Source organism: Dermochelys coriacea, chromosome 6, assembly GCF_009764565.3.
Source record: "Dermochelys coriacea isolate rDerCor1 chromosome 6, rDerCor1.pri.v4, whole genome shotgun sequence".
NCBI classification, from domain to species: Eukaryota; Metazoa; Chordata; order Testudines; family Dermochelyidae; genus Dermochelys; species Dermochelys coriacea.
In genome coordinates, this window is record NC_050073.1 from 23,250,851 (window position 1) to 23,274,494 (window position 23,644).

The 23,644-nt window shown below is 44.4% G+C and overlaps 1 protein-coding gene across 9 annotated transcripts in view; it reads left to right on the plus strand.

Annotated features, from left to right (window-relative positions):
* The first annotated feature begins 491 nt into the window (after positions 1-491).
* The window catches only part of PTPN5 (protein tyrosine phosphatase non-receptor type 5), a 140,183-nt gene continuing 117,030 nt past the window's right edge, over positions 492-23,644 (plus strand). Inside the window, exon 1 of one of the 9 annotated variants that reach the window (XM_038407609.1) lies at positions 492-667. In XM_038407609.1, coding sequence (XP_038263537.1) covers positions 618-667 — 50 coding nt within the window. In that variant the 5' untranslated portion in view covers positions 492-617. The other 8 variants (XM_038407610.2, XM_043516735.1, XM_038407612.2 and 5 more) reach the window with 8 other exon arrangements.

Here is a 23,644-nt window from a genome sequence, read left to right on the forward strand (position 1 = left end):
CCTTTAGCGGGTGCTCTGCCTAGCTAACCCCCAGGGCCCTGGCTGGGCTGCCTTCGCCTTTCACAGGGGAAGGCAGCTTTGCAGCACGCAGGGTGGGTTGGAGAGCTTTGCACGGTGTGCTGGGGGCTCTGCAGGCTGTCGAGGGGCGTGGGGCGCACTGGGTAGTGGGGTGGAGCGCTGCAGAGTCGGGAGGGTTGAGGTTGCAGTAGGGAGGCTTCCCAAGGTGTAATCGCGTTGAAGGGGCTTTGGATTGTGTAGGGGGATGGGGGTTCTTTGCAGCATGCAGTGGGGTTATGGAGCCCTTGTCCTGTGGCGGCGGCGGGGGGGGGGGGGGATGCTTTGTACTATGTAATGGGGGGGGGGGTGTCCTGAAGCGTCTAAGGGGCTGGGGAAGTTTTGCATTGTGGGGAGGGGGGGGGGGCGTTTGCAGTTTCCAGAGGGGTGGGGACGAGTCAGTGTTTGGGGGCTGTGCAGGCTCGGGGGCTGCAATGGGGGGTGGAGCTCCGCCGTGCTCGGGGGACTGGCCGCGCGCGGCAGGGTGGGGGGCTTCGCCGCCTGCATGGAGCCGGGGCGGACGCGAGGAGGGGGCTGTCGCGGCGTGCGGGACACCCACCCACATGGCCTCGCCTCGCCTTCCTCGGCCGGCTGGGCTGCGCTCTCCTGCCGCGTGAGTGAGGGAGCGCGGCGGGGGCTCTTCCTTTGGGCGCCCTCCGTACCTGAGCGGGGCTGGAGGGACGGAGCCCGGGGGGGGGGGGCAGTTTGCATAGCGGCGGCAGCGCTGCGGGGAGCCCTGGAGAAAGGCCGGGGAAAGGAGGCGCGGGGGGGGGGGAGCAGGGAGGGAGGCTGGTTGGGCAGCGCGGCGGTGGCGGCTCGCAGGAGCGGCGGGACCAGCTTGCGCCCGATGGTGAGAGGCGGGCGAGGGGCAGGATCGGGCTGCACTGGTTGGTTCAGTTCGTGCGCGTTGGTCCGGGGTGTGTGTGTGTGTGTGTGTGTGTGTGTGTAGCCGCTCAGCTCCCCTGCAGGCCCCTCTCCCCCCACCCCCCCGCCGCGTCCCAGCTCCATCTCGCCCTGCTGGCTGCTCCCGCGGCCGCACGGGGAGCGACGCACCAGCAGCCCCCGCTCCAAGGCAGGGCTAGGGACCGGGGGTGGGGAGGGTGCGTGCGGTTCATCTTGGAGGGTGAACAGCCGCTAAATAAATGAACCCCGCGGGGGTTGAGTGACGGGGGGGGGGGGGAAGAGAGAAAGCCAGGGATGCAGGGAAATTGCTCCGATTTCCACGCATCTGGTTGCAAATGTGCAAGCCGCGTTGAAGGCGGCCGCATAGATGCCGAGCGATTGATAAGACCCATTTTCTCCATCTCTGTTTACATCCCCTAGGCACGAATACTTAGGGGACTCCGGTCTCCCCCCTCCCCCGTCTTTTCCAGCTGCGGGCTACTGTTGCGATGTGCAGAGGGTGGGGGGGGGGGGAAAGTGTTTTCAATAGAAAAATCAAAAGTAATGGGTTAAAAATATAAAACAAACCCAGGCTAATCCAGTTGTTTAACGGATCTTTCTGGATGAACCTAATGCAGCTGGCAGGACCCAGGGTTTGGGGGAAATTGGTTTGGAATCACGTACTGGGTGGTTAATCTGATAACTACTCACTGCAGTAAAATATTAGCAATAGCAACAGCTTTGCGATGCTCTCCTGGAATAATGCTGCCTTTCGAGCTGATGATGTGACAGCCAACGCCATGGTAGACTATCACTGAAGTGAGCTGTAGCTCACGAAAGCTTATGCTCTAATAAATTTGTTAGTCTCTAAGGTGCCACAAGTCCTCCTTTTCTTTTTGCGAAGACAGCCTAACACGGCTGCTACTCTGAAACCTGTGATTTCTACTAAATGGCAGTGCTGAGACCTGTATAGTTAATGAAGTCCTGGGAAGCTGGGGACTTTTGTGCAACTGCAGGTCCGTGAGGTGGTTTGTTTGGAAGGGTTTTTGGTGGCACAAAGCAGAGAACGGAACAAAACAGTGACTGTGTGTAGCCAGTTTGTTGGCTTGTTTACAGTTAAACAGTTATTAAAACTTTCTGATTTTTCATATGGTTATCTTAGCATATATATGTCTCTTTCTGTGAAGGGTAATTCTTACATCGCATTTGGGAAAGAAGAACAATTCAATATTTTAGGTCTCTTGCATTACATGATTATTACTACATTAAATTCCTTACATTGATTTCAGCAGAGCGATTCTGCTTGATAGCAGCTGAGGATCTAGGCCCTTTGCATGTCTTAGATTAATAAATGATAGATTTCAAAGAAATGTGTGAGCAATACCCTCTCTTTGTTTCATGATAGCCATGTGTAGTGGGACAGCATTTGTTGGTGTGAGCTGTGCATTCAGATCAAACAGTTTGAGAAAATATTTCTTGCATGAATCATGCATTAATGGTCACATTCAGATCTCTAATACCCACAGAGATCTCATAGACTAAAGCAGGAATTGTTCATACATCACTTAAGGCAAAATTTTGTCCTTCATTATAATATTTGAATAAAAAAATAAACTTTTCCTACACTTGTTTTCTGATGTCCCATTATGAATGCAGAGACGAGCATAAAGTGCAGCACTTTCAAAGATATTTATATCAGAACACTGGGATTAAAAGGTTTATAGTTAGAATCACTTCCATTTATGCCTCAGGGGTCTGATTGTGCTCCAGTTGCAATCAGTGGACATTTTGCCATTAACTTACTTGGCCAGATTGGAACCCACAACCCTGATGCTACAAACACATATGCACCTGATGAGTCCCACTCATTTCAGTAAGTCTAAATACACGAGCAAAGTCAAGCATTAGGACTCCAAGTGTGTAACTTTGTTTTGCTAAAATGAAATAGGAGTAACCTTTTGCAGTAGTGATCTTTTGTTGATAGCCACTGTCCAGGCTGAAAGAAAAGGAGTACTTGTGGAACCTGAGAGACTAACAAATTTATTAGAGCATAAGCTTCGTGAGCTACAGCTCGGGGAGCTGTAGCTCACGAAAGCTTATGTGCTAATAAATTTGTTAGTCTCTAAGGTGCCACAAGTACTCCTTTTCTTTTTGCGAATACAGACTAACACGGCTGCTACCCTGAAACCTGTCCAGGCTGAATATAGCATTACTGACAGTAATTTAGGGTGTGAACTTTTAAAGAGTGTTCATTCCTTTGTTACAATGCGATCTGCAAGCTAGATGTCATATGGGTGAAGCAAGAAAGTTTATTAGCCTTTTAAACAGCAGCCACACACATTCATGGATACACTGTTAGACTAAAAGAAAAGGAGTACTTGTGGCACCTTAGAGACTAACAAATTTATTAGAGCATAAGCTTTCGTGAGCTACAGCTCACTTCATCGGACCAATGCATCTGATGAAGTGAGCTGTAGCTCACGAAAGCTTATGCGCTAATAAATTTGTTAGTCTCTAAGGTGCCACAAGTACTCCTTTTCTTTTTGCGAATACAGACAAACACGGCTGCTACTCTGAAACCTGTCCAGGCTGAATATAGCATTACTGACAGTAATTTAGGGTGTGAACTTTTAAAGAGTGTTCATTCCTTTGTTACAATGCGATCTGCAAGCTAGATGTCATACGGGTGAAGCAAGAAAGTTTATTAGCCTTTTAAACAGCAGCCACACACATTCATGGATACACTGTTAGACTAAAAGAAAAGGAGTACTTGTGGCACCTTAGAGACTAACAAATTTATTAGAGCATAAGCTTTCGTGAGCTACAGCTCACTTCATCGGACCAATGCATCTGATGAAGTGAGCTGTAGCTCACGAAAGCTTATGCTCTAATAAATTTGTTAGTCTCTAAGGTGCCACAAGTACTCCTTTTCTTTTTGCGAATACAGACTAACACTCCTGCTACTATGAAAACTGTTAGACTAAAATGAGATATATATATTCTCCAACTAATTAAAATAAAGCCGAATCTTTTACTAAAATGTCACTGGTGTACTTTATTCTACTTTATTTGAGCCCAATCCCTTATATTTCCATAAGACAAGGACTACTTTGTTGGATAGAATTTAAAAAAAATACAAAGAAATAAAAGCAAGCCAGTCTTCATGTTTCTTAACTTTGCAGAGTGCCAGAGCTCAGTTGATTGCTTGACAAGAGGAGGGCTAAGTGCTAGCCATGGAAGACGCCTGCCGAGGGTTTGTACCACCCCTGCATGCTATCCTCCATTTATCATCTACTCCTGCAGGAGTGTTGCTGTGACTATTTACATGTGTTTTAAGTAGCATCTGTAGCCCCTTAGAGAGAGCTGTATCCCATTGTGCAAGGCACTGTACGGGCACATGTTAAGAGAGAGGCTGGCCCTAAAGAATTTACAACCTACCCAGACAGGACAGACACAGGATGTATGTTTATCCCTATTTTTACAGATGAGGTCTGAGGTGAAGAGAGGGGTGATTTTCCTGAGGTCACATAAAAAAGTCTGTGTGGAGTCAGGAATTCTACTCCTGAATCAGAGTCCAGTGCCTCAGCCACAAGAGCAACCTTCCTCCCTGTTGATTTCTTGTCACGCCCATTCCTCCATACAAAACTCTAGCATGGGCAGGAAAGGGCAGTGCAGGGGATATTTTGAAGTTCAGTGCACAGATCCAAGTAGCTGCACCTTGCACACCTGGCAGAAATTGCCTACAGACAATGTGCATGTTGGCAAAGCACCATTACAGCCACAGATACAAGTAAATACAACTGGTGGCCTCAATAGACCTATTAGAAATACCTTAGCTAGGTACATACTCCTATGTTACAACTGGCAGAAAATACACCGGCTCATTGATTACATGCAGCTGTCCAACAGTCCGTAAGCTCCTCTCTCATATCCACTTCAGCAGCAATGCGCTGCTTTTACACCTAAGTCCTAGAGCTATGCATGACAAGAAAGACGAGAATGGTGGTTATGTGTATGTGCCACTTGACTGTATGCCTCCAAATTTCTGTGCCATAGCCTTGTAGTGCATAGGAGCTGTTTTTCCAGACTGGGAGCTGCAGTATGTTCTCAGGATAACTTGTGCTGCAGTGCAGCTGTTTGGCCAGTAGGGCATAGGGATTAGTTGCTCTGGGGCTTGGCCCAGTTCCTTTCAACACCTGATATGACAACTCTTTGTTCTCCATGGTGTGGAGCAGTTTGAGGATGTGTAAATGACAATGAATTGCAGTATACCATGTGCATGTTAGTTGTCCCATCGCTAGGGATCTGCAGCATATTTCTCTGCAAAACCAAGAGGGGCCCTTAATAATTAACTTGTATTAATCTCTTGAACTCATTTAAGTCATTCAGTTTTATTTGAAAATGCTTGTTTACTGCATATGCCTTATCTCAGTTGGAAATCTTTTAAAAATCTTAGTCTTGAAATGTAAGAGACATTTATTTTTAATTTGATGTTTCTCTCCCCTAAACTATTATTTGTGTAATCAGTTGCTCCTGAACTTGAGTTAATTAAAAATCTTATCAATCAAGAATAGAATTCCATATCATTATATAGTGCACTTTCCAGACAGATCCTGCACTGTGAAGAGCTACACATATTGGAGGCTTACAATCATGAGTAAGAAACCTCCTACTCAGGATTTTGATTTATAACATCTCAAGGGATCAAAATAAATGTATTCCCTTCAGTCTTTGTTTATCAAATAGCATGTACAATGAGCAAAATCTGCTCTGAAATTCAGGCCCTTATCCTCTACTACTCTCTTCTGCATTGCTGGGGAGGTGCAAAGCAGCCATAAAGCTGAGTTAAACTACTCGCACAGGCTTCTCTTTGAGTAAGGGGAATCTCAGGATACTGTAGAGGTGTCATAGTGACTCCAAGACACACTCAAAAGCTGGGGCAACTTGAAACTGAGGTAAGTAGGTACAGGTTCAGAGTATCTGCACAGGGGCTGGGTGGCATCACAGGGTTATAGCTACAACGGTTCAAAAATTTCTACTATAAGCAGACCTCAGGGCAATACCTTCCAGGATTTTCAAGCCTTCATATTTTGGGTTTTTGTTTATCTCTGGCAAAGTTACTGAAGTATCCACTGTGTAGATTGCTAGTTTGTGCAGTCTTTCCTTACAATGTTAGTTCTTCAACTGTTTAAGAATTCTGCTATAGATTTAGTTTTGTTTTACTCAGTGGAATTAAGAAAACAACTCAGTAAGTCTAAGATCATATTGAATGGAATAGTAGACTCAAAAAGTAGCAACACAGGGCCATTTAAATGCAGAGTTACTTGCTACTTTCAGAGCCTGATCCAAAGCCTGTAGAAGTCACTGGAAAAAAAATCGTCTCCTTGCCTAAAATAGAAACTTCTGTTCCAAAATAAGTTTTAGGGTAGCAGCAGTGTTAATCTGTATTCGTAAAAAGAAAAGGAATACTTGTGGCACCTTAGAGACTAACACATTTATTTGAGAATAAGCTTTCGTGAGCTACAGCTCACTTCATCGGATGCATAAGTGTCCACACACAGACTTGCACCAGACTATCTACATTGGTTTTAGAAAGCCAGTTTAGTTTAGTTAAACCATTGTAAGATTTGTGTTACACTAGTTCATAAAATTCAAGAATTGGTTTAACTGGCCTAAAGGGTAGATTCTCATTTACACTAAGGCCCCTTTCAGTCCAAAGGGGGCTTAATATATATGAGAATAAAACTGATATGGATGTGGGACTTTAGCTGTGCAATTTGTTTTAGGATTAAGATGAGCAGTATTCCTCTTACTGTAGACAATAAAACATCCAGTGCTCCCAATTAACACGTGACAAGCATTTTAAGCAATAAGACACAACAGGCACTGCATTTTTGGATGATTACAGCATACCTCCATTGGTATTTGTAAGGCACAAGGCTGAAGGCCAAGGAGCTTTAATCACCTGGGAAGTGCTATACTTGCCTTGAAATGCAGTGCCTGGAATGGCTTGCTTCCATTACGAAATGGAATTTAGACATTTATGCAAAAATGGGTATGGAAAAGAGAAAGGCGAATTTACTGTGTATTCTAGACCTGGAGGTTACTCACATTGACAAACTGTCCGAAATTTCATTGTGTGTCAAGACTTGAGAGAGCTTTCCTAATCATTCAATCATGGAGAAAGTCAAGTCTTGTCTATACTAGGGACATGTGATAAGTTATACTAGTTAGAAACTTAAAGAAAAGGGGGAAAAATCAGTTTGTCTTCATTATAACAAATGCTTATTCCTGCCACTTCCCCCATTTGTACTGTCTTTTACAGGGAAAAACCACTACTTTAAAGTTTTCACAAATAGCATAAAATCTTCAGGTTGGAGGAGGAAAGTTAGTGTTGCTTTTTTGCTGGTAGCTTATCTCCTTTTAGTCTGAATCTCTCTCTTCTTAAGACAAATGCACACGGAGAAGAGACAAAAGGATAGCAAGAGACAGGAAGATACAACTTCTGTCTGAGTCTTTAGTTGAGTTATTGGAAGACCACAGGCACAGCACGTGATCCAATTAGCCACCCCTGGACTTTGGCTTTATTCCCCTGGCTGTGGAAAGTGTTTGGCTAAATTGGTCTGATTTTCCTCTAGCCAGTCTGTTAGAGGCAAGTATTGAAGCCACGTTGCTCAGCATTGCTTTTGACTTGCCTAACTGGTCACAGCAAGCTGTTACAAGGCTATATTTGTCCTGGTTCGCCGCACTGGACTTTTATTACATAGATGATAAAGAAAGGTAAGGGTGGAAATTGACACATTAGGATTGGATAATGGCTTTAGGTGCACATCTTAGGGGTTGTTTAAGACAAACCATGGAATTGGTGATGTCACTTAGTTCCCTCTCTTTAGCTGGTCTGCTCAGAAGATTTTCAGGATCAGGAAAAAGATTACTGGCATGATTGTAAATCCAGAGGTCCCAGCATCTGATTGTGTTAAGGTCCATGGAGATAGTGACGCTGGTTGAAGTGCTAAGCATGACGCTACCCATAAGGGCCCTACCACCCTGAAACCATTGCCAAATGATCTTAGTGAAAGCAGTGTCATTAATGGGCAGCCTTGTCCCATCAGGATTATTCAGTAACATATTTCTAATGATCTGTGCATGGACACTTCTCACCGTGAAAATTCTGGTCTGTTGCTGTATCAATTTTATATCTTCAATATAAGTCTGAAAGATGTCCATTCTTTGATTCCTTTAGTCCAAATAAACCGCAGCTCACCCCATTCTTTTCACCTCTCTCTTTCAACAACACATTTGACATAAGATTGTATATAGTTTAAAATGACCTTCTTTCCACCTACTTTGGACAATTTGAAATGTTAACCAATAGTAGGGTTTAGAAAAACAATAAAATAAAACCAAACAAACAACAAAAGCTAATCAAAACCCTCAGTGCAACTCTTAAGGTCAGCAGGCTAAATTTTACCCTGGTTTATACTCCTGTGCAGCTACTTGGCTTAATGGATCCAGGTGTGTGCATCTGAGGGCAGTGTTTGGAGATACTGGTTCACTGGAGATAATCGAGGCTTGGATTAAGGGGGTACAGTTGAAATGAATTAGTTAGATTAATGTAGTATATAGAAGAGGGTGCAAGAACTCCTCTTGCCAGGCCTGACCTTGCATTCCTCACAGCATAACTCCCACTTAAAGTCAGTGTAGTGGTTTCCTGTTTTATTTAGCCTCTCATCCTATGTATAATGACAGGTTTCAGAGTAGCAGCCGTGTTAGTCTGTATTCGCAAAAAGAAAAGGAGTACTTGTGGCACCTTAGACACTAACAAATTTATTTGAGCATAAGCTTTCGTGAGCTACAGTTCACTTCATCGGATGCATTTGGTGGAAAATACAGAGGGGAGATTGATATACACACACAGAGAACATGAAACAATGGGTTTTATCATACACACTGTAAGGAGAGGGATCACTTAAGATAAGAACCATGATTTAAGGACTTCAATAGCTCAGACATGGGTGAGGTTTTTCATAGGAGTGGGTGGGTGAGATTCTGTGGCCTGCGCTGTGCAGGAGGTCGAACTAGATGATCAGAATGGTCCCTTCTGACCTTAGTATCTATGAATCTATGAATCTATCTATAAGCCATCACCAGCAGCGGGGGGGGAAAGGAGGAAAACTTTTCATGGTGACAAGCAAGGTAGGCTATTTCCAGCAGTTAACAAGAACATCTGAGGAACAATGGGGAGTGTATTCCTACAACTACAATACCCACCTGCTGAAGTGAAGAAACAGACTGACAGAGCCAGAAGAGTACCCAGAAGTCACCTACTACAGGACAGGCCCAACCAAGAAAATAACAGAATGCCACTAGCCATCACCTTCAGCCCCCAACTAAAACCTCTCCAACGCATCATCAAGGATCTACAACCTATCCTGAAGGACGACCCATCACTCTCACAGATCTTGGGAGACAGGCCAGTCCTTGCTTACAGACAGCCCCCCAATCTGAAGCAAATACTCACCAGCAACCACACACCACACAACAGAACCACTAACCCAGGAACCTATCCTTGCAACAAAGCCCATTGCCAACTGTGTCCACATATCTATTCAGGGGACACCATCATAGGGTCTAATCACATCAGCCACACTATCAGAGGCTCATCAGATGCGCATCTACCAATGTGATATATGCCATCATGTGCCAGCAATGCCCCTCTGCCATGTACGTTGGTCAAACTGGACAGTCTCTACGTAAAAGAATAAATGGATACAAATCAGACGTCAAGAATTATAACATTCAAAAACCAGTTAGAGAACAGTTCAATCTCTTTGGTCACTCCATTACAGACCTGAGGGTGGCTATCCTTCAACAAAAAAACTTCAAAAACAGACTCCAACGAGAGACTGCTGAATTGGAATTAATTTGCAAACTGGATACAATTAATTTAGGCTTGAATAGAGACTGGGAATGGATGAGTCATTAACATAGTAAAACTATTTCCCCATGTTATTTCTCCCCCCCCTCCCCACCCCCCACTGTTCCTCAGATGTTCTTGTTAACTGCTGGAAATAGCCTACCTTGCTTGTCACCATGAAAGGTTTTCCTCCTTTCCCCCCCCCCCCCCGCTGCTGGTGATGGCTTATCTTAAGTGATCACTCTCCTTACAGTGTGTATGATAAACCATTGTTTCATGTTCTCTGTGTGTGTATATCAATCTCCCCTCTGTATTTTCCACCAAATGCATCCGATGAAGTGAGCTGTAGCTCACGAAAGCTTATGCTCAAATAAATTTGTTAGTCTCTAAGGTGCCACAAGTACTCCTTTTCTTCATCCTATGTAGGCTCTCTTTACATCTTCTTATTATTCTGCTTAGCTTCGCTCACACCTTGCCACTGCTTTTTGTTTGTGGCTGTGATGTAGGAGTCAAATTTGTCCCTTACTTAACCTTACTGGTACACTCAGTATAAGTCATCATTTCGTTGCCGCAATTTGATTTTAGGTTTGAAGTATTTCCATTTTACAAGATATTTGAAATCCCTTACAGCAAGATACATGCAGGTGGAAGCATAGGTGCTGGGGTGCTGCCCCATTCCCTGGCTTGTTTCCATCATATACAGGATTTACAGTTAATTTCAATGGCTCTCAGCACCCCCACTATATAAATTGTTCCAGCATCCCCAAGTGGAAGTCAAACAAACTGGTAATTGACTCTTCCTCTAGGCCTATTTCAATGGAACAGTACATGAGGAAAGTACCAGACTAGTTGCCCTCTTCAAGTCCCAATTTGCATTAAGCAACAGTTTTGTTTGTTTTAAATGTGTTGATTCAAAATCAAATAAGGATATCAAAGTGAAAAAGAGTCAGTTTTCCTTGACAATTTGTGCATGTGTAATCTGCTGTCTTTCAGAAGGTTGGTAATCTGTTCTTTGCCATGCAAACTGCAGGATCTTTGGGGCAGAGACTGTCTATATTGTATGTATGTAAAAGGCTTGCCACATTGGGGCCCAGATCCTGAGCTGAGGCCTGTAGGTGCATCCGTATTACAAATAAATAATAATGTCCAGAAAAGGCAACATTATTGTAAGTCACTGAGAAAGTACCATACAGTCTCGCCCACTGCAGAGTCCTCATTGGGTTAGAAAAGTACAGTACTTGTTTTTTGCAGGACATTTGTCCCAGTTCAGACTCATGTTCCCATAATGATATGCAGGATGCAGCCAAATCCTGTCCCTGTGATTTTGAGTAACTCTTATAAGACCTGATTTAGAAATAATTTGCACATTACGGTTAATATTCTCAATGGAGTGAATTCTGGCATTGGCACATTTGTTTTTGTATTCATCTTAGGTTAATTTACTTCTGATAGAATGATCATTGCTAGCCTGATCTCAGGTATTTCTAGTGTACCCATCACTACAGCACTTAGATAGTATGGGTATACCCTTATTTATTCTCATCAAAAAGTTTACGCAGACACAGATATATACATTACCAGGAACTCCTGGTTCTGAAACAGGCTCACCCAAAGGGCATAAACAACACTCTTGCAATATGGATTGATTCTGATCTGTTACACAGCAGAAGACAACCAGCACTTTCAGAATAGCCAAGTTAGTCATTTCATTTTAACAAAACCCTGAAGGCATTTTTCCAAAGGCAACTGAGAATGTGCCATGGGGCTGGCACAGCACATGGCTGGCACCCATAGAACATTGTGGAAGGGCACATCCTTTTTATGGTCTAATACTCTTGCAAATGCTGTACTCTGACGTGCCACAGGATCTGTGATTTGTTTTGAAAGCTACAATTAAAACTACTAGTGGGTGATGTGAAGTGCATATAATGCATCTTCAGAACACATTACCATTTACAGACAACCTCTTCAGGTCTAACTGCTGCACATGGCCTTGCACTGGAATTTTTCTGGTATCACTGGTATATACAGCCGGTATGCTATTTAAACAAGATGATGCAAACTGTAGTCCCTGTTCATACTCTGGAACATAACACTGGTACAGACCAGTCTGAATCCCATTGCCTAGTTCTACTGCTCAAGTGTGTCATTTATATGTCATTAGATTTACACTAGCACTCTCAGTTTGGCTCATAGACTTCTAATAGATCAACTTTCACTGAAAGCACTAAATAGCATTCACAACTCGGATGACAACAAGTCAGCAGTTTGGGGCAAGGTAAAACTGTTCCTTTTAAGGAGTGGATAGAAGATAGTTTCCATAAAGTCCCAGAGCCTGGTGCTGCAAGCATAAGATGCTACTATAGCATTGTCTGAAATAGTAAGTCTCAGAATAACAAGATGTCTTCAAATTTCCACAAGTAAAGTTAATAGATTTGAGAAAAAAATTGATATTGGGCCAGATGCAGCTCTTCTCACCTGTGCAATGCCATTGGGCTAAATTCCAGTCAGTTACACTAGTGTTAATACAGAATAACTAAGTCAACTTTGCTGGCCCAGATTCTGATCTTATTTATACTGATGCAGTTAGACTGATTGCCTTAAAAACTTTTCTAGGTTTACACTGGTTTGCCTGAGATCAGAATCTGGACCACTATTTTAAACATGTATTACATGTTAGGGAAAATAGTAAAAAAGCAAGCTAAGATACATGGATTTTTAAGGTTAACAATACAACAGGGGTTTGTTTCACCGGGGCAAAGAAATCCCCCTCTAATAAAAGTGAAGCTTCAGGTGCAACAGATGTGTGTTGGGGAGCAGGGGTGGAATTGCAATTTCCCATAGTTACTAAACTGTCCACATCATGAAGAAACTATGCCAACTGTCACCCTGATCCTGCAGGCTGCTCCATGTGGGTGATCTCTGCACAGTCAGATGTTAACATCAGTGGGGCTCTTTGCAAGCACAAAGGCTGGCCACTGGGGAGCAGTTTGCAAGATTGGGGGCCTATGACAACTGAAAAGGAAAACAGCATACTGCAGGTTGTAGCTCATGTTAAATATAGAGTACAAAAATAACACCACACATGGCAGACTGTTAAGTGTTAGAGGAAAAAAATCAAAGTTAATACTTTCCACTGAACGTTCAACGTAGTTAGTGGGTTTAGATTCAACCATTTTTAAAAGTGCAAGAATTACATCTCGAGCTTCCATTTCCTTTCACCTTCATCTTAGGGTTTATACACTAGCATCAACCACGAGGCATGAATGCAGAAAACAACTTTACAAAGCATGTTTCTATTTGTAAGTCGGCAAAGACTAAATCCTCCCATTCTAGTCATACATGCCTATTACCCCAAGAGAGGCAGGAAGACAGGTATATTTGGCTGGGAAACTTAGGGCTTGTCTACGCAGGAATATTTACCAGCAAAACTATACCAGCATAATTATAACAGTACAACTCCCTGTGGTGACACTGAGTTACTGTGGTATATATTGTTATAGCAGTAAATTTCGTTGTGTAGACAAGCCCATAAATAGAATCTCCTCCTCAGATGGGGAAGTCATGTCTAAATCCAGAGAAGAACTGCAGCAGAGTCCAGTAGTAATACCAAATACTATTATGAGAACAAGGACCACCAAGACATGAATATCTTGTAAGAGGCATGTACTTTGTACTTTGTTAAACAAGATACAAGAACTTCGGGGACCAAATCTCCACTGCTTTGTATGATGTATATTTATTTAACCATTTTGCACAACTGTAAAATACTCTCCAGTCAGAATGGTTGCAGTTTGCACAGATATGAATACACTGTGTGTTGTCAGTGCAGTGGAGAATCAGGCCCATAACATTTGCACATCCCTAGTGTGTAAAGTTGAAATCAGCAGACTTAGGGCAAAGTAACAGATCAGAATCTGGCTTGATGTTTTGCATTTCCTTTGTCTGGGATGCCAACTCTATTCAACTTCAAGGGATCAAAATCAGAGGTGATGTGAATGGTAGTGTAAGTTACATGTCACTAAGGGTTAAATCCATCCTGCAATGGATGTGTGAGCTGTGAGATGTTCTGCAGGGTGCAGAATCTAGCCTTAAGTCAGCATGAATGTAAATTTGTTTTTAAATAAATGTTGAATGATTAGAAGTGAGGGGCATGCAGAGGGATGTTGCAGGAGAAGCAACCATGGGAGGCTGAAAGGAGATGTGGAATAATAGAAAAGGAGTACTTGTGGCACCTTAGAGACCAACAAATTTGTTTGAGCATAAGCTTTCGTGAGCTACAGCTCACTTCATCGGATGCATGCAGTGGAAAATACAGTGGGGAGATTTTATATACACAGAGAACATGAAACAATGGGTGTTACCATACACACTGTAATAAGAGTGATCAGTTAAGATGAGCTATTACCTGCAGGAGAGCAGGGGGGACACACCTTTTGTAGTGATAATCAAGGTGGGCCATTTCCAGCAGTTGATAAGAACGTGTGAGGAACAGTGCGGGGGAAGGGAGGGAATAAACATGGGGAAATAGTTTTACTTTGTGTAATGACACATCCACTCCCAGTCTTTATTCAAGCCTAATTGTGTCCAGTTTGCAAATTAATTCCAATTCAGCAGTCTCTCGTTGGAGTCTGTTTTTGAAGTTTTTTTGTTGAAGAATTGCAACTTTTAGGTCTATAATCGAGTGACCAAAGAAATTGAACTGTTCTCCGACTGGTTTTTGAATGTTGTAATTCTTGACGTCAGATTTGTGTCCATTTATTCTTTTACATAGAGTCTGTCCAGTTTGGCCAATGTACATGGCAGAGGGGCATTGTTGGCACATGATGGCATATATCACATTGGAAGATGTGCAGGTGAATGAGCCTCTGATAGTGTGGCTGATGTGATTAGGCCCTATGATGGTATCCCCTGAATAGATATGTGGACACAGTTGGCAACAGGCTTTGTTGCAAGAATAGGTTCCTGGGTTAGTGTTTTTGTTGTGTGGTGTGTGGTTGCTGATAAGTATTTGCTTCAGGTTGGGGGGCTGTCTGTAAGCAAGGATGGGCCTGTCTCCCAAGATCTGTCAGAGTGATGGGTCTGGATAGGTTGTAGATCCTTGATGATGCGTTGGAGAGGTTTTAGTTGTGGGCTGAAGGTGATGGCTAGTGGAGTTCTGTTATTTTCTTTGTTGGGCCTGTCCTGTAGTAGGTGACTTCTGGGTACTCTTCTGGCTCTGTCAGTCTGTTTCTTCACTTCAGCAGGTGGGTATTGTAGTTGTAAGAACACTTGATAGAGTTCTTGTAGGTGTTTGTCTCTGTCTGAGGGGTTGAAGGAAATGCAGTTGTATCATAGAGCGTGGCTTTAGACAATGGATCGTGTGCTGTGGTCTGGATAAAAGCTGGAGGCATGTAGATAAGCATAGCGGTCAGTAGGTTTCCGGTATAGGGTAGTGTTTATTTCATGTTCTCTGTGTATATAAAATCTCTCCACTGTATTTTCCACTGCATGCATCCGATGAAGTGAGTTGTAGCTCATGAAAACTTATGCTCAAATAAATTTGTTAGTCTCTAAGGTGCCACAAGTACTCCTTTTCTTTTTGCGGATTCAGACTAACATGGCTGCTACTCTGAAACCTAGAATAATAGGGAATTTTTAAATAGAGCTGTTTAAAGATTAGAAAGTGATTTGCATCTCTTGGCAAAGGCAAAAAGCATTTTTGTTCTGTTCTTTAATAGCTGTCCAATATTTCTATTTGCTGCAAAATTCTTTTAAACAGTTCTTTAAAAAAAATATTTGACTCCCCTTTAAATTTCATAAATATGAGTCCTAAAGTAAGATTGATTTTTTTTTGGTTTAAAATCCCACTATGTGACTATGCTGACCCATCAAAACACTGGCAGGTGGGGGGCACAACAACTCAAAAAAACAGATGAAACCCTACACATTTAGCAGGATAGCCAACTGATTTTTTTGGTTACAAAAATCATGTTTTTTAAAGTTTGATAACTTTTAAAGAAGTTTCAAGGTTTAATTTAAAAAATCTGTTTAAAAAGAGATCTAATTTTGATTGACATTTTTCATTTGAAGTATTTGATTAACTCCAGTTATTATATACCTTCTTGCACCTTCTATTTGGGAGTTTCTGTTGCTACAATCCCTCTTTTGCCTCTAAGCATATTCCAGACACCAACTTAGAGCCCATCCTGAAAAGATTTATGCACGTGCTTAACTATAAGCACACAAAATAGTCCCATTCAAGTCAATGGGCCATTCACATTGCTAGAATTAAGCAGATTTGTGTAGGATCAGGGCTGTTGTTGCTTATTGTATACTTGCTTACATCAATCTATTTACCTCTGAACTTGGCCCAAGCATATGGAAATCCTTCTGTTATGAGTTAGAAGTATTTGTCTTACCTCTATGGCTTTAAGTGAGCTTATGCCTCAGCTTTTGCTCACCAATCTCCGATCACCCTCTGCTGGTAGAGAGTTTGTGCCTCACTCTCTAGGAATGGCAGGCCCATTCTTGGTGGTTGGGAGTGTGGCCTTTCAGCCCAGCATTAGAGTCCACCCTGTCTGGGATAGCAGAAGGTCAACGTAAGCAGAAAAACACAGTCCTTTGTTCAGCGTTCACCTTGGTCTTACTCCTTGATGCAGGGAGCCTTCCTACCACCCTCTCTAGAAGCCCTGCAGGTGCAAGCACCAGGCGTCAAACCCACGGTGCTGCTTTCATAGCAAACTTCTTCCTTCTCGTTTTTCTCCAGGTCTCCATCTTTACTGCTTCAATGCAGTGTTTCATTCCACTGAATCTCTTGCCCCTCCCCACAGTTCTTTTCCCTCCTGCATCTTCAGGCCTTGAACAACCTGCACCTCTCCAGGGTTTCTGCCTATTCAGGCTTCCTTTTTCCTTCCCACCCGCAACTCTTTTACTAGAATACCCCACTAAAGTCTTGCCTCATCCCTGGTCTCTTCAGGACAGGGGCAGATGTAGACTCCTGATTCGATGGGGGCACTATGCTAAGAGAATGGGGGTTGGGGGGATAAGGGAATGGGGAGTCAGAAAGGGCCCAAGACTGTGGGGTCTCTACTCTCCCCATGGGAATCGGGACTCTGCCTTGCATGTGGCCAAGGGCAGCTCCCAGTCTCACTTCTCTCTGAGCTCTGGCCCCGCTGCTGGTGAGAGCAGTATCCCCAGCCCGGCTCCTACCGCTGCGCTCTTGGCCTGGCAGGTCGCCTTGGGCCTGGCGCACTGATGCCAGCAGCGGCAATAATGGGATCAGAGCCCAGCTAGAGTGGGCAAGTCACTCCCTGCACTATCGATGGTGGGCGCCAAACAGAAGTGGCAATGTGACCCCGTGTGCTGGCCAAATTTGAGTGAGGGGGTTTGCAACCTGGTGCCTGGGGTTGCAGCACACTGAGGTGTGGCCCAGCTGCCCCTCTGGCATCACGGAGGGGTAACTGGGACAAATATTAGTCAGTAGCATTGCGACCTGATGTAGGGGTGGCGAGCCAAACCTGAATGGCATTGCGATTCTGTGCACCAGTTTGCAACGCCATCCACTGCCGGGCCAAACTGAGTGGCGCTGCATGTTCTGTGACTGCAGCCGAACCCATGCTAAAGCTACCTATGCTTAAAGGTGAGCAAGAAACTTTTTCTTATGTAGCCCAGCTTTTCCCAGTTATTCCTAGTTGCCCCAACCCTTGCCCCAAATTCTGGGCTGAAGTCAGGAACATGCTCTGCTAGGCATGTAGCTTCCCTTAAAAGGCTAGTACCCTGTTACACTGGGTAACCAAGAGGCAGTTTCAATTCCTCTATCAGATCAGCAGCCAGAACAGAAATTACAGAAACTCTTCTGGGCTGCAGAATGCACTAACTTGGAGCCACAACTTAGAAAGTGTCTCATGTTTTTATCAACTTCCTGGTCACAAAGGGAGGGCCAGTCCAGCAAACACAAAACAAATTCTAAAAGGCAGCTGGGAACTTTGAGAGCCTTGAGCTGCTAGCCCTGGTAGAGATGCCAAGGGTTCGTTTTCTCCTCTCTGTGTGGAAGGAAAGCCATCCAGGTCTGATTTCTTACAGTAGTAGGACGTCAGGCTTTTCAAACAATACATCATCTCTTCTCTAAAACAGCAGCCAGATATTCTCAACCAGTGGAGTGGCAGGACAGAGTATCTCTACAGATTCCTGGAAGGCAGTTTCCTGTGCTTTCTCTGTCTGCAAATGCCAAACAGAGCCAGGGGGTGCCAAAATCAATCCATCTTACAGTATTCCTGACTCCAGCTAGAGCTGTTAGTAAATTTTCATAAGCATTTCAGTTCTTTCCCCACCACCAATCATGACACCAATGCCTTGTTGAGATATTTTAAACCAATGGGGCAGGAGCAAGACTGAGGCATGGTCTACACAACAAAGTCAGGTCAACGTAAACTGCCTTGTGTCGACCTAATTGTGCGTGTGTCTACAATTAAATTTATCTCCCACTGATGTAAGTGAACCATTACAGCGACGCAGTAACACTACCTCCCCGAGCGGCACTAAGCCATGGTTAGACGAAGGTTTCTAACCATCAGAGGAGTGAAGTTTTGGAATAACCTTCCAAGGGAAGCAGTGGGGGCAAAAGATCTATCTGGTTTTAAGATTCTACTCGATAAGTTTATGGAGGAGATGGTACGATCGGATAATGTGATTTTGGTAAGTAATTGATCTTTAAATATTCAGGGTAAATAGGACTAATCCCCTGAGATGGGATATTAGATGGACGGGATCTGAGTTACCCAGGAAAGAATTTTCTGTAGTATCTGGCTGGTGAATCTTGCCCATATGCTCAGGGTTTAGCTGATTGCCATATTTGGGGGAGGGAAGGAATTTTCCTCCAGGGCAGGTTGGAGAGGCCCTGGAGGTTTTTCGCCTTCCTCTGTAGCATGGGGCACGGGTCACTTGAGGGAGGCTTCTCTGCTCCTTGAAGTCTTTAAACCACGATTTGAGGACTTCAATAGCTCAGACATAGGTGAGATTTTTCATAGGAGTGGGTGGGTGAGATTCTGTGGCCTGCGCTGTGCAGGAGGTCGGACCAGATGATCAGAATGGTCCCTTCTGACCTTAGTATCTATGAATCTATGGTTGGTGTACTAAGGTTGACGCAGTGTGAGTGTAGACACTTTGTTACTTATGTTGAGCCTAACAGGCTTCAAGCAGCTGTCCCACAATATCCAACACTGACCACTGTGGTCATAATTGTGAACTCCACTGCCCAGGGCTCATACTTACCGGAAGCCTCCCCCCCACTTTAAAACCCTATAACATTTTTAAATTCCTTTTCCTGATTGTCCAGCTTGGCGAGCACATGTAGCAGCTCTCGTTTATTGTATGCAACTGCCTAACTGACCATGCTGGCTACGCACTCCAGATGCTCTCTGACCTGGATTACAGAGGAGATATTGGATCTCCTGGGCCTTTGGAGAGAAGAGTCTGTGCAAGTACAATATGGAGCAGCTGTAGAAACATGGACATTTATGAGCAGATTGCACGGAGGATGCAGGAGAAGGGTACAAAAGGGGCTAGCAGCAGGGCTGCTTGAAAGCAAAGGAACTGTGTCTGGCGTATCAGAAGGCCAGGCAGCCAGTGCTGAACCACAGACCTGCTGCTTTTACAAAGAGCGGCAGGCCATACTTGGCGAAGACCTCACTACCACCCTGCAGGTGGCTGTGGGAACAAGGAGAAGGTGAAGGAGGAAGAGGAGCAGGTTGGGGCGCTGCATCCAGTGGGTACAGCTATGCTGTGAGCCAGGACCTGTTTGAGACTCCACCGCAGTCCAGTCAGTCGCGGCAGGAGAGCCTGATGCAGTGGAAGGACTCTTGGGTAAGTGTGTAAATGTATTTCCCATTAGAGTGATGGCACCCCCAACTTAACGGGTCACAGCTTTTGACTTTTCATTAATTTACTTGTACAAGAGGAGGTGGCGGTACAGCTAAGAGTAGCGTTATCTTCTTTTCATTCCGCTGTAGACTTAGGGGGAGCGGGGCGTGCAGAACACTTTGTTTATGTACATTGGAATGTCCCTTGAATCCTCCTGGGAGATCTTAATGGAACTTTCATGGAGGTACTCTGCAGTCCTCTCCTGAAGGTTTGTAGGGATGGCTGCCTTATTTCTTCCTTAGTGGTAGGACGCTTTCCTTCTCAAGTCAGTGATAACTTCAGCAGGCACCACTGCAGTAAACAGGCTAGCGGCATACAAGCCTGGGGCAGCTTTGGGACATCATCAGCAGCTGTGCTCTCTCTGCCTTTATTACCCTGAGGAGTGAGAGATCAGCTAAAATCGCCACTGCCTGTGGAAAATGCTGCCAGTATTCGGAACCACTGCACTACACTCATAGTTTCAGGCAACTGAGCAATTCCTTCCTCATTTCCCTCACCCCAGTGGGCCATACTCACCCTGGCTGGAGCTGTGAGTGGTGCCATGCACAAGCAGTCCGAAGCAGAAGTGTCAATAAGCAAGTCTAGTTTAGAACTTTAGGGGAGCAAGGGAAGGGAGTTCTGAATCTTAACTTTTACTTTCCATTGTGACCATACTGACAATGACACCTGTGTTTATCTGCAGCTTCTGCTGTTGAGGCCTTGAGGGGCTCCCCCTCAACACCTGTGGAATGCCTGAGCCAGATAAGGAGGAGAAAGAAGAGGACTTGGGATGACATGTTCAATGAGATCCTGCAAGCCAGCGCTGCATCAGACTGTGAGCAAAGGGCCTGGAGGGTGAACATTGCTGAGAGCATGGAAAGGGAAAGAGCAGAGAGGAGAAAGTCCCAGCAGGAAAAGGAGTGGGAGATGCATCTGGACATAATGGGGCTTCTCCAGCAGCAAACACAGATGCTGCATGCTCTTATGGACCTACAATCATTGGCTTGCCTCCCTTTGCAGTCCATGGAGAACTTCTTTGCAGCACCTCCCTACACCTCCCATAACATTCCACATAGCATCAGGGGCCACTGCACTACCCCTACCACTCCACTTCGGGGGACATTACGGACAATAACAGCTTCTCATACGTTGACCTGTGAAAACCATGGTTGCTGTATGTATAGGTAAAATGGACACGAACGTTTTTTCCCCTTGTTAGGTTACGTTCCATTAATATATTAAGTTTTTAATATATTTGCTTTTAAATAGCACAGATTTTTTGAACTGGTTTTGTTAGTGAATAAATTCTATTGTTTGGAAAATAATTCATCTTTATTAGTTCACAACATATGTTGCAAAGTGCCTAGCAATTTTGCAAGCACCCACTTACTTGTTACTGTACAGTGTGACACAACTCATAGGATCAGTGACAAACAGTGTAATAATCATAAATGTGAAGAAAGCACCTCAGAATTAATAGGTGCATTGTCAGTGTTATATTCATAGATTTACACCAAGCACCACACAATTCGTGACAGCCCCCAAAACAGCAGAGCCATGTAAAGCACAGTACACCACAACACATTACTGTGACTCACAGTTAAAGTGCTCTTTCAAAGCCTCCCTGAGCTATATAGCTCTGCAGTGAGCTTTCCTTGTGTCTGGCTGTTCAAACTCAGCAGACAGCTGCTTCACCTCCACCCTGCATCCTGGCAGAAATCTTTCCCCCTTTGCTTCACAAATATTATGCAGAAAACAGCAAACAGATATAATCATTAGGAATTTTTATAATTGAGTTCCAAATCTTGTGAGTAAACAACGCCAGCATCCTTTCAGTCTATCAAAAGCTCATTCAACTGTCATTCAGCACTATTTGCTGACCCGGTAGTTGAATCTTTCCTTGGTGCTGCCACTGTGACTGGTGTATAGCTTAATGAGCTAGGGGAACAAAGGCTAGGCTGGGTCCCCCAGGATCACTGTTGGCATTTCAACATTGCCAAGGGTAATCTGCTGGTCAGGAAAGAAAGTCCCTGATTCTAGCTTTCTGAACAGTCCTGTGTTCTTAAAGATGCGAACGTCATGCACCTTCCCTGACCAGCCAACCCTGATGTCAGTAAAGTGGCCCTGGTGATCCGCCAGTACTTGCATAACCATAGAAAAACAGCCCTTTCTGTTGATGTACTTTTTGGCAAGGTGGTCATGTGCCAAAATAGGGAAATGCGTGCCATCTGTTGCTCCACCACAGTTTGGGAACCCCACTGTTGCAGACCCATCCACTATGTTGTGCATGTTGCTCAGAGTTACAGTCCTGTGTAGCAGGAGATGATTAATAGCCTGCACATTTGCATGACAACTGCCCCCACAGTGGATTTTCCAACTCCAAAATGATTTCCTGCTAACTAGTAGCAATCTGGCATTCCAAGTTTCTACCATGCAATCACCACTTGCTTCTCCAGTATCAGTGCAGCTCTCATTGTGGTGTCCCTGCACTGGAGGGCTGGCAAGCTTGGCACACAGATCTAGAATGTGGCCTTGCACATCTGAAGGTTGTGCAGCCACTGCATGTCATCCCAAGCCTGCATTATGATGCGATCCCACCAGTCAGTGCTCATTTTTCAGGCCCTGAAGAGGTGCTCCGCCATCTGCAGCTGTTTTGTGAACACTACCAACAACCTTGAATTGTTTCTTGCTGTGTTCCACAGCAGTCTGTCCTCCATGGAATTGTCATGTTCCCGGTTTATTTGGTTTTTCTTATGGCTCTGCAAACACCGGAGGATTGTGTGTCCTGTGTTTGCCATGCTCATAGCAGTACTGCAGATCTGTGCAGGCTCCATTCTTCTGTCATAGATAGTGGACAGCAAGGAGGGCAGCATGGGTTCGTGGAATTTTTCTAAAAGATGCAAAAATTATGGAATATAGATGACATTCTGGGATGGAGACAGTTGTATGCTAGGAAGTTGAGCCCTTGCTTCCAGTCACTCCTGCGTGACTCATTTCTGCTTTATCATGAATTGCCAAAACTTCCCAAAAGACACTGCTATGGATGGTTGCACATTGGGATATGTACCCAGCGTGCACTACACTGTGCATCAACCCAAGCTCTCCTGGTGAGTATGCCCAACTCCATCACAAGGAGCCAAGTATGCATGCACACAAGCAATATACCAACTGTGGTGGCTTCGTGCTGGCATAACTTGTGTCAGCCAAAGTTTGTAGTGTGGCATGGCCTGAGTATATGTCATCACTGCAGAGCTAACTCAGGCATTGCCCCAATCCCTCTCTTGTCCACACACAAAAACCTCTCACTTGAGTTTGCAGGGTGGATACCGGCTAAACTACATGGGTGCTGCTAGTCCTCCAGTGCCTTCCCATAGTTCCCCCTGTGTGCTCAGAAAGACATACAAGTTCTACCACAGGCCACTGGGAAAGAAACATGGAGTGGCTCGTCTTACTGCAGCACAAAGAAACATGGGATGTGCCCCCAGAAGTCCTCGCAGCACACATGGGTGAGAACACAGTAACTCAGGTAGGGCTTTGCAGTGTGGCTACTCACCCCTGCAGCAGGCTAACCTGAGTGCTCAGACCCGCTGCCGATCATCTGAGTTAACTCTGCAGTGAAGGCATACCTGACTTGGATTATAGACTAGGATGTTATATGACAAGCACAGGACAGAGGTAAACCTTTTCCTAAGGTTACCACCCTACTTGAAATTCATAGGACAGTCCCTACATTTATAGAACTGATTGAGGCCCTTTGTGCTATGAAGCAGATTATTTTAAGTTGTGGGCTGAAATCCTAGCTCCACTGAAGTCAGTGGCAAGATTCCCATCCAGATTCTTGATTTTCTACCAGCGCAGCTCAGTAGAGATGAAAATTGTTGTTCCCATCTAATAGATGTTTTGTGGCTCCTC